Below are 10,714 nucleotides of genomic sequence, written 5' to 3' on the forward strand. Positions count from 1 at the left end.
AATTACATTTGCCTCTATAAGCAAATATCATCTTTAAACAGAACTATTGCTATTTTAATTTCATCAAGAATTCTGACTTTTAGATTGAAAAAGACATGTTCTTATGCTAGCGTGCATGCATAATGGCTACCAATACAAAAGTGCATGCCCGCAACCTTCATCTTTAAATCGGGACACTTGGAAGTACGGGTGCCCTGAGATGGACACAATGGAGAGTGCATATTGTATGCAAAAGTTCTTGCATCCAAGCTCTCTCCTGACCTTCTACATGGTTGCCAGTGTAGTTGCCAGTGATTTTGCCCTCTCCCTCCTCTTATGTTTCATTCCCTTCCGCTTTAGATTGTAAGCTCTTTTGCACAGGACATGTAGGGCATTTGTGTAGCAGTATACTGAGCAAATACTGCATGTGATGTTGCCTTCTCATTGACTCCAATGCAATTCAGCAAATTATGACAATTGTTTGCAAATTTTGAAACAAAACATTGCTTAACACAGTCAACAAGTTTTAAAAGTAAAAAAAAAAAAAGTTTTTTGTTTGGTAGCCAAAAAGCAAAAAAAAAGGTGCCATGAAAAAAATTTTCATAAAAAGTCACCGCGACAAAAAAGTTGCCTATAGACGCTAATGTGTTTTGCGAATTTCTCCTCCGTTTCATGAATTTTCGCATATTTTTGCAAATTTTTGGGCGAAGCGAGACAGAACAGATTCGCTCATCACTATTTATTGACATCGGAGCTAAATTACTCAGATTCAAAAAAGCAGGCCACAAAAGTCAAGTGCAAGAAAAGTGAAAGCAATGATCGGACTAGTTGCTACTGGCAACTGCCCTGGTGCAATATAGCACCTTTGCCTGAAACTCAGCACATTCTGTGTTAACTGATGTACTTGCACCTGTGAAGTCCTGAAAAATGGCAATAAAGGATACAGATGGCTCTTATGATAAAGGTTTTTCTCTTCACGCCTGCAGATATCTATTGAATACATTTAATTTGTTAATTTGGATGCATGCTGCCTATCTATATAATTGTATAATTGTCCGACACATTTCTTTCTATCTATCTATCTATCTATCTATCTATCTATCTATCTATCATCTATCTATCATCTCTCTCTCTCTTTCTTTCTCTCTCTCTCTCTCTCTCTCTCTCTCTCTTTATCTATCTATGTCTATCTATCATCTATCTAATAGCCTATCTATATAATTGTCCGACACATTTCACATTTCACATTTCTATCTATCTATCTATCTATCTATCTATCCATCTATCTATCTATCTATGTATCTATCTATCTATGTATCATCTATCTATCTATCTATCTATCTATCTATGTATCTATCTATGTATCTATGTATCTATCTATCTATCTATCTATCTATCTATCTATCTATCTATCTATCTATCTATCTATCTATCTATCTATCTATCTATCTATCTATCTATCATCATATCTCTCTCTCTCTCTCTCTCTCTCTCTCTCTCTCTCTCTCTCTTTCTACCTATCTATCTGTGTACTTTTGTGGTCCCCTTAGTGCTCAAGTTCTCATTGGCACCTGTATTCCAATTAGGGTTGCCAACTGGTCGGTATTTTAATGGCCTGGCCGGTAGAAATGATGACTGATCCCAATGTTATCAATAGGGAAAAAAGATAAATATATAGGAAGGCCGGTATTTTTTCCCAGAAAAGGTGGCAACCCGAATTCCAATGCCATTCTACTCAACCAGCTCTACTGGTGCATTAATGACCACATTCACATAAAAGGGTAGAATTTCCCCATATGTATTTGTGAATACTACAATGAAATCACTGTGCTCTGTCTGACAATAACAATGGCATTGTCTATAGTCCAAGAGAATCTAAGGTACATCAGCCTTTGCACATAGAATCGCCCCACCCGAATGGAATTGATTTTCTCATCGAATTAGTGCTTTTGGTCACCACTGGGTGCAGTAAAATCAATACTTTAATTATTTTGCAATGGGACAGAAGAGACAAAGACGGGTTAATTGCCAAACGCATTTCGCACCAGCCACTGCTTTATCATAGATGTATGTGTAGGTAACACAGGTAGTCTAATTCAATGTGTACTTGTACTGTCAATCACACATCCAAGCTAATAATGGTAATAGACTGTGAGTTGGCTCAGTTAGCATTTTTCACCAAAAGACAATAGTATAATAAAGCCAACGTCATGCTAAATAGCAACATTCAATCACCCATTGAAGTACAAGGAGTTATATAAGGTGATCAGAGCAGCCTCTTTCTTTCTCCTGACAACTTCCTTGACTACTTGGTGGTCAGACTGGTCAGAAACTGACCAGCAGGTGGCGCTGTTGGAACAGGGTCGGACTGGACTGAACCAGCTGCCCCCCAGTCCGACCCTGTGTTGGAACAAAAGTCATTCATATTAACAGCACATGTATCCCTTAATAACTCGGAATAAAAATAAAATAAATAATGAATGTAAATGACAAAAGTGCTTAGAATAGCACAAAATCAATTTTACATTCACTTATTTTAAAGGTTTACTTATCCTTTAACCTCTGAGCTACCAAGTAGATATTAAAGGGGAACCGAACCACCTCCATTGGTTTTTAAAAATTAAAAAGCCAAGGTGGCACTGGAAAACTAAATCAATTTACAAATTAGTGATGGATTAAAAGTAGGCATATGTAGCAGACCGATTTAGTGATAACCATGTACTAACAGTGGCCCAATTAGGGTGTAAATGATGTTGTATTTATGGGAGGAAACTTGTTCTGATATTTAGTCATTTTAAAGGCAACATAAACATTTCTGAAATATTGCACCTGCTATACATGCTTTTTCTGAATGTCACCTTTAAAACTGTTGAATTATATAAGCATAATTTAAATAGGAAACTAAACCCTAAAACTGAAAATGATTAGAAATGCTGTCGTTTATATACAGGAATGGGATCTGTTATCCAGAATGCTTGGAACTTGGAGTGTTCCGGATAACAGATCTTTCTATGTCTTCATACTACAGGAATGGGATCTGTTATCTGGAAACCCATTATCCAGAAAGCCCTGAATTATGGAAAGGTTGTCTCCCACCGACTCCATTTTATCCAAATAATCCACATTTTTGAAAATGATTTCTTTTTTCAGTGTAATAATAAAACAGTAGCTTGTACTTGATCCCAACTAAGATATAATTAATCCTTATTGGAAGCAAAACCAGCCTATTGGGTTTATTTCATGTTTTCATGATTTTCTAGTAGACTATCCAGGAAGATCCATATTATGGAAAGATCCATTATCCAGAAAACCCCAGGTCCCAAGCATTCCAGAAAACAGGTTCTATACCTGTACTAGAAAATCATGTAAACATTAAATAAACCCAATAAGCTGGTTTTGCTTACATTAAGGATAATTATATCTTAATTGGGATCAAGTACAAGGTACTGCTTTATTATTACAGAGAAAAAGGGAGTAATTTATTTTTATACAATTGAGTCTTTGGAAGACGGTATTTTCGTAATTCTGAGCTTTCTAGTTTCCAGATAATCAATCCCATTCCTGAACTGAACTCATTGTACCAGGTTAAACTTTCAGCATCTCTATAACACTAACGATTCAGGCCTTCAAAATGTTCACAGGAGCTCCCCATCTTGGATTTTGTTAGGAGTGTCTGTGACACTCACATGCTCAGTGGGCTCTGAGCAGCTGTTGAGAAGCTAAGCTTAGGGGTCGTCACTAATTATCCTGCAGAAAATGAGGTTGGTCTGTAATATAAACTGATGCTACAGGGCTGATTATTAAACTCTAAAGCAGAATGAAGTTGTTTCTTAGCTGTCATGTAATGAGAATCTAAACGAATTACTAATCAGCCTTGTTTCATTAGTTTTATAATCTAAATATACAGTATATTGTGAGTCGGCCCCTACTCAGGTAAGTGACAGCCGCCCAGAGCATGTGCAGCGAATCAGCAGAAAATAATGGGGACTTACTAAGTGCAAATCCTTTGTCTGTTGCATAAACTTCAGAACAAAATGTACAGCATTTCCAGCCTACTTCCTTTTTAAGCATTAGTTTTCCCTTAAATTCAGACTAATTCTAATGAATAATGCAGAATATTTAAAGCTTTCTTTCTTTTTGAAATTCATTCATTCATTCAGCCATTTTAGGAGCCTCTAACAAGGGTATTTGTAATGCTCCGATGAAATAAAACACAATAAAAATAAGCAGCATGTGAAATAGATTTCCTTATCAGCTTTATTGGCGGTTTTGTGAATGGAAGCGGATTGATTTACTGCTGCCAATAAGGGGAAGTCAATACTGAGAGCTCCCTGTCCTTACACAAGACTAATGGCTTGCGTTCTGTTGCAAAGGCTCCATCTCTGGGCCATGGATTCTCAAAGTGCAGCCTTCCCGGATTAGCTGCATTATCATTTCCATGGATAGTTAAGGTTGATGGGTTTTTGTGGCTGCAATAAATATAGGGATGAACAGTAATCTGCTCTAGACTCAGTGCGGGATCTATGCTAAAAATGCCATGGCCTATTAGAATCCCTTCCAGTGTTCCCTTAAAACCCATCGTATTAGCTGAATACTACAACCTTACATTGTAATATCTTGTAAACATAATTTTCTGGATAATGGATCTTTCTGTAATTTGGATCTTCATACCTTAAGGGCTCTTACACTTGGCCGTTATTACCTGCGCTCTCCTGCGTTTTGCTTTCTACCGTTCGGAGCACAGGAGTAGACGCAGTCAATTATTGTGAAGGGGGCTGTACTCATACAGACGCATGTATGTGCAGAACGCAGGTGAAATGCAACATGCTGCGTCCCAACCTGCGTTTGGCGCTTACATGCGTGTGTGTGAGTACAGCCCCCTTCACATTAATTGACTGCGTCTACGCTCCCCTGCGGCTGAACGGAAGAAAGCACGAAGCAGAGGAGCAAAGGTAAAAACGGCCGTGTGTAAGAGCCCTTAATCTACTAAAGCACAATAGGCTGGTTTTGTTTACAATAAGGATTAATTGTATTTTAGTTGGGATCAAGTACAAGGTACTGTTTTATTATTACAGAGAAAAAGGAAATCATCTGTTAAAATTTAGATTATAAAAGTGGAGTCCATGGGAGAAGACCTTTGCATAATTAGGAGCTTTCGAGATAATGGGTTTCCGGATAACGGATCCCATACCTGTAGTTACACCACTATCTATAACCTACACGTAGATTAAATCATTTGGGTGCATATCCAGCTGGCAGACTGTCTCTTTGACTCTCCAGCGATATTTGGAGACATAGCAGAAATACGACTGGCGATTTACTAACATAGGGGCCCATAGCAACCATTCAGATATTACTTTCATCCTAATTTAAAGTAGAATGGTGAAGGCTAAATATTTGGAACCCTGTTGTTGGTGGAGCTGCTTCCTATATAATATTCCTAATATAACATTTTCCCACTAGAATAATCACAATCTGTTTTGGGGAATAAACATCGAGGGGCATAACAGTGGTGTCTAGGTGGAAGTAGGCAGGGCTGAACTAGGTCAGAAGGACACTGGGAAAAAAACAGGTGAACCCTGGCCCTTGTGGGTCCTGCTGACCCATATCCGCTCCCTGCTGGTACCTGTGGGCCCCCATCACCTATTGACAAAAGTACAGGTCATGAGCATGTGCGTCCTCAGAGGGGGGTAGATCGGGTTTGCCATGAGGAGAATCTTGGGGCTGAGACGGGGGGCCCTGGAAGAAGCCGTTTGTTCTTCATGACCAAAGTGTGAAAGCTTTTAGGAAAATATTTTAAAGGGGCACTTGTTCCTTAATGCTAATAAAGCTGTATATAGGACAACACTAGATTCTTATTCTTCTACTCCTGCCCCATTTATATGGCCAAAACTATGGGCTCCACTGTCAATCGGGAAGGTTGGAAAATCTTACTGGGCGATGGCTGCAACAAACTGTAGGGGCCGCTATGTGTACTAATCTTTGGCCCAGAGGCCATATGATCTATCAGATGTCTTAAGCCACCACCTTGGTGGGCAGAAGATCCACTCACCAAACAAGTCAATCAATGTTCCGCATGTGAGAAAGAGGATTGCGGCAGATAAAAGGTCTGTGGTTACTTCCCTAGAATGAGGGAGGCTTAAGTGTGACTCCAGTGACACCTTATCAATTACTTGTAGCCCTTAGAAGATGAGTTAAGCTGGTCCCTCATGTAAACCAGCAGATCTTTCCCTGATATACCCACCTTGAGGTCTTTCCTCAATATATTCATCTAAGGTCTTTCCCCAATATACCTATCTTAAGGTCTTTCCCCAATATACTCATCTTAAGGTCTTTCCCCAAATAAACCCACCTTGAGGTCTTTCCCCGATATACCCACCTTGAGGTCTTTCCCCGATATACCCATCTTGAAGTCTTTCCCCGATATACCCATCTTAAGGTCTTTCCCCAATATACCCATCTTAAGGTCTTTCCCCATGATACCCATTTTAAAGGAGAAGGAAAGGTTAAAACTAAGTAAGCCTTATCAGAAAGGTCCATCTAAATATACCAGTAAACCCCCAAAGTAGTGCTGCTCTGAGTCCCCTGTCAAAAGAAACACTGCATTTCTTTCCTTCTCCCAGAATCCTATTAACAGTCATGTTGGGGATTGCAGATGAACAGCTGAAGAGCAATAGGCTGGACCAGGTTCAGACTAGCCTTCTAGAGCAGTAGTGTTGCCCATTTGGCTTTGGCCTTAGCAGGCCCTAATTTGGGACAAGCCCCATCTGCCTTTTTCTTCGTTTTACCATAAACATATATTCTGTCTAACATTTCTCTGTCTAATTCTTATGATAGTGGGCCTGGGATCTCGAGTTTGCTTGGGGGCCCTAGGAAGCCCAGTCAAACACTGGGGACACCTCTTAAAAAACATTGCATTCATTTTATGGTACCATTTGCACTTGGAACAGATTTATGCTTAGGATGCAAATTAGTCTCCAGAGTGTGACCAATTGCAACAATATTTCTGCATGTTACATTGACCTTACTAAATGTGTCATAATGAACACGTGGGACTAACATACAATTAGAAATTACAAATAGTACCTGGATACCAGTGCTGGGCCTAGTGCCTCCCTATCAATCCTAATTGACAGTAATGACAATCTGACTGTGACAGAACCAGCACACATCTCTCCTGGCACCACTCCTCCTGATGGACAGATTTTCCTTGAGAGAATACGGTCAGACACCAGGTTGTAAAGTTAGGAAACCTTTGATAAATACACTTTTGTGTATGGTACCCCATAACCTTTAACTCTAAAGGAATAGGGCCTACAAAATAACTCTGGCCTCAGGCATAGCTAGGCTACAGAGGAAGGCGGCTCTGCGGTTGCGGGGGGGGGGGCCCAGGAGTGTAAGGGGCCCAGAAAGGCCAAAATTCAACTTTAATATATCTTGGTGCAATAGGTCATTTTACCAATATTTTGGGGCCCCAAATTGAATTTGCTGTGGGGCCCAGTAACATCTAGTTATGTCACTGGCTATAGCCACTAGTAGCTGCCTGCTGAAAGTTATAGTTGAACATCTAGGTCGTAGAGCAGCAAACATCATAAGAAGGGTACAATAGGATTTACAAAAAGGAAAACCAAAAATATATTTATGTTAAAGAACATACATCCATACATACATCAAGTCCATTCCACAAGCTCACGTTAAGGTTCCATGAATTATTCCGGTACATGACTCACCCACCATCTCATGTTTTGTTACTACTGTCTGTAGATCAGCAGCGCATTTAAACCCAGATCTACCCCTGGGAGCTTTTGAGGTAAACACTAAGCATCTCATGGGGGAATTAGCTCACGCCGAGAAGCGAGCACACATTTTGCCCAAGTAACTGAGCCTTTTCATTATTGCTGGATGGGGTTCCCTCTATTTTCTCCTGATTCTGCTGCTTATCAATATTTACAACCCAGGTTGGATTAAACTTCTTAAGGACACTGTACGCAGGACATGTCACAGCAATAAAATGTGTCTGGAACCAGCAGGTCAATAACCAGTGACCGTTAAACAAGCACAGCTCTAAGACACATTTAGCTCATTATTATCCTGAATTTATATAGATATTGCACAGGGCTTTGCCAGGATCATTCTCTGGAACAGTGGAGCTTACAATCCAATTTGCTTTAGCACGTTCCCAATCACTGCTATACAGCAGCAATATCCTTGGTAGTTCAGTTACAGAGGCAGGTTTGGAGCTGCTGGGAGTTGTAGTTTAATAGCAGAGTCGGGCCAGGCCGGGCCAGGCCGTACAGGCGCCCTAGGCAACCTGGCCGGTCGCAGCGCTGGCTAGTTGTGTGCATGCGTGGAATGGCACTCGTGGTGCACATGCATGAATTGATGCATGCGGCGTGCATGTGCGAATTGATGCGCAAATACACAGGTGTATAAAACATACCTTCAGAGAGGAGGGCACGTGGAGAGGAGGTACGTGCCTGGCACCCCCACAGCATGTGCACCCTAGGCGAGTGCCTACTCTGCCTACCCCTTGTTGCGGCCCTGTTTAATAGCATCCTGTTGCCACCTATTGCGCATCTCAGGCATATTCAAACAGAGGCTCTGCTGCTGTGGAAGAGATAGCTCCTAGAATGCTTTAAAGACTAACGGGGGCTGCTTGGAGTTCTGTATATATCTATTGCTTTCTATAGCTCTCTCTCTCTCTCTCTCTCTATATATATTTATACATAATTAGGTTTAGGAATGAGTCATCCCAGGACCAGCACTTCCATTTATGAAAATCTTCAACTTTTATTCAGATACACATGTTGGTCCTTGTTAGGACCTTTATCATAGGATATATATATATATATATATATATATATATATATATATATATATATATATATATATATATATATATATATATATATATATTTATATATATATATACACATTGGAAGGCTTAGGCACACACTTAAAGAGTTATATACAGTTCAGTAACTGAATATCCACTTGTAAAAAAAGCTGATGCACACCAGGATTTATCTTAAAAAACGACTTATTTATTTGATCAAGGTTTCGGTCCTCACCAGGGATAAAGGTCCCTTTTGAGGACGAAAACATTGATCAAATAAGTAAGTTATCTTTTTTAAGATAAATCCTGGTGTGAATCATCTTTTTTTTTATATATATATATATATATAGAATGCTTGGGACCTGGGTTTTTCCATAATTTGGATCTTCATACCTTAAGTCTACCAGAAAAATTAACATTAAATAAACTCAATAGGCTGCTTTTTCTTCCAATAGGGATTAATTATATCTTAGTTGGGATCAAGTACAAGCTACTGTTTTATTATTACAGAGAAAAGGGAAATCATTTTTAAAAATCAGGATTATTTGGATAAAACAGAGTCTATGGGAGATGGCCATTCCATAATTTGGAGCTTTCTGAATAACGAGTTTCCTGATAACGGATCCCATATATATATATATATATATATATATATATATATATATATATATATATATATATATATATATATATATATATATATATATATATATAAAAACTGCAACACCCACAGTACCCAGCCCCATGTGCGCTGTTCTAGTTGCAACGTGAACTTATTTAACTGGCGACATTTCTGCAAGCCCAAAGGATACCTCAGTCAGGCCAAAAATCTTAATTAGGCATTTTTTTCTTTGGTGCGAGTCTCGAAGGACACTCGAACAAAAGATTTCATGGGTAGAAGAAGGGGGAAAAGGCAAATGCTGCAGATGGGATGCTGGCAATGTAATGTTTGCACAGGGAAGGATATTGGACACAATGGGACACTTGCTCCTGTACAGATTAAAATCCAGGTGACAGAATGGCACCCGGGGGGGGGGGGGGTTAGAGTGGGGGGGGGTGAAATAAACAAGACGGTGGGCTTACCATTTTCTGCCGGGGCTGCCAAGGCCTTTTCAGGATTGAAATACGACATGGAAACCACCAGGATAAATAAGGGGTCCAGTCTGAGCATCTTAGGGAGGCAAATTCTGTAGCTCTGGAGAGATCAGACTCTGCTACATCACAGGCAGGGGAAAGAAAAGAAAGAGATAAATAGACGGCATTGCACGTCGGAGTCGAAATGTTACATACTGATACAGAAAATAATCACAATAAAATGAAATAGCAAGCCCAGCATAAAAATAAATCTATTGTGTCTCCCTGGCAAAGCAGCGAGGAAAGCCATTGAGATAATACTTGATCCATGGTGTCTATATTTATAAAAAAAAAAAAAAATACCTTTGCCCCCTGTTGTGGCTGTTTGCAACCCTCCCAGCGAATAAACGATAGAGAGTAATGAGGCCTCTACCTGCCCTGTCTTACCTGCATCCCCATTGGCATGAAAGCATTGCAGAATGCAGAGTCCCAGGTCTAATGGCGTGTAGGGGGGCAAAGCCCAGATTGTCTGAAGAATATCCAGAAAAAAATAGCCACAAGCAAGAGTGTAGGCACAGAGGCTACCAGCAAAATCCTTGCCGCTTATCTGGGGAAAACGTGATGCTGTTATTCAGTGTTAATACTGAATAAAGAAGAACCCACTCTATGATATATAAATACACATGATCATATTTATATAGGCATAGGCGCGCGTCTGAGTTATAAAAATAATATCTATGTATGTATAAAAAAATATGATGAGGCTCAGATGGGTATTTTTCTTCTCTGTATGTTGCAAGACCCCCCCTCCTATGTGATGGGTAG

The 10,714-nt window shown here is 39.8% G+C and overlaps 1 protein-coding gene across 3 annotated transcripts in view; it reads right to left on the reverse strand.

Moving 5' to 3' along the window:
* lmtk3.L (lemur tyrosine kinase 3 L homeolog) overlaps positions 1 to 10,714 on the reverse strand; it is a 42,462-nt gene extending 31,748 nt beyond the window's left edge. For 2 of the 3 annotated variants that reach the window (XM_041569642.1, XM_041569640.1), the window contains exons 1-2: positions 10,337 to 10,714; positions 9,899 to 10,029 (exon numbers count right to left, since the gene is read on the reverse strand). In XM_041569642.1, coding sequence (XP_041425576.1) covers positions 9,899 to 9,986 — 88 coding nt within the window. In that variant the 5' untranslated portion in view covers positions 9,987 to 10,029; positions 10,337 to 10,714. The remainder of the gene's footprint in view (positions 1 to 9,898; positions 10,030 to 10,336) is intronic. The other variant, XM_041569641.1, reaches the window with a different exon arrangement.

Source organism: Xenopus laevis, chromosome 7L, assembly GCF_017654675.1.
Source record: "Xenopus laevis strain J_2021 chromosome 7L, Xenopus_laevis_v10.1, whole genome shotgun sequence".
Lineage (NCBI taxonomy): Eukaryota > Metazoa > Chordata > Amphibia > Anura > Pipidae > Xenopus > Xenopus laevis.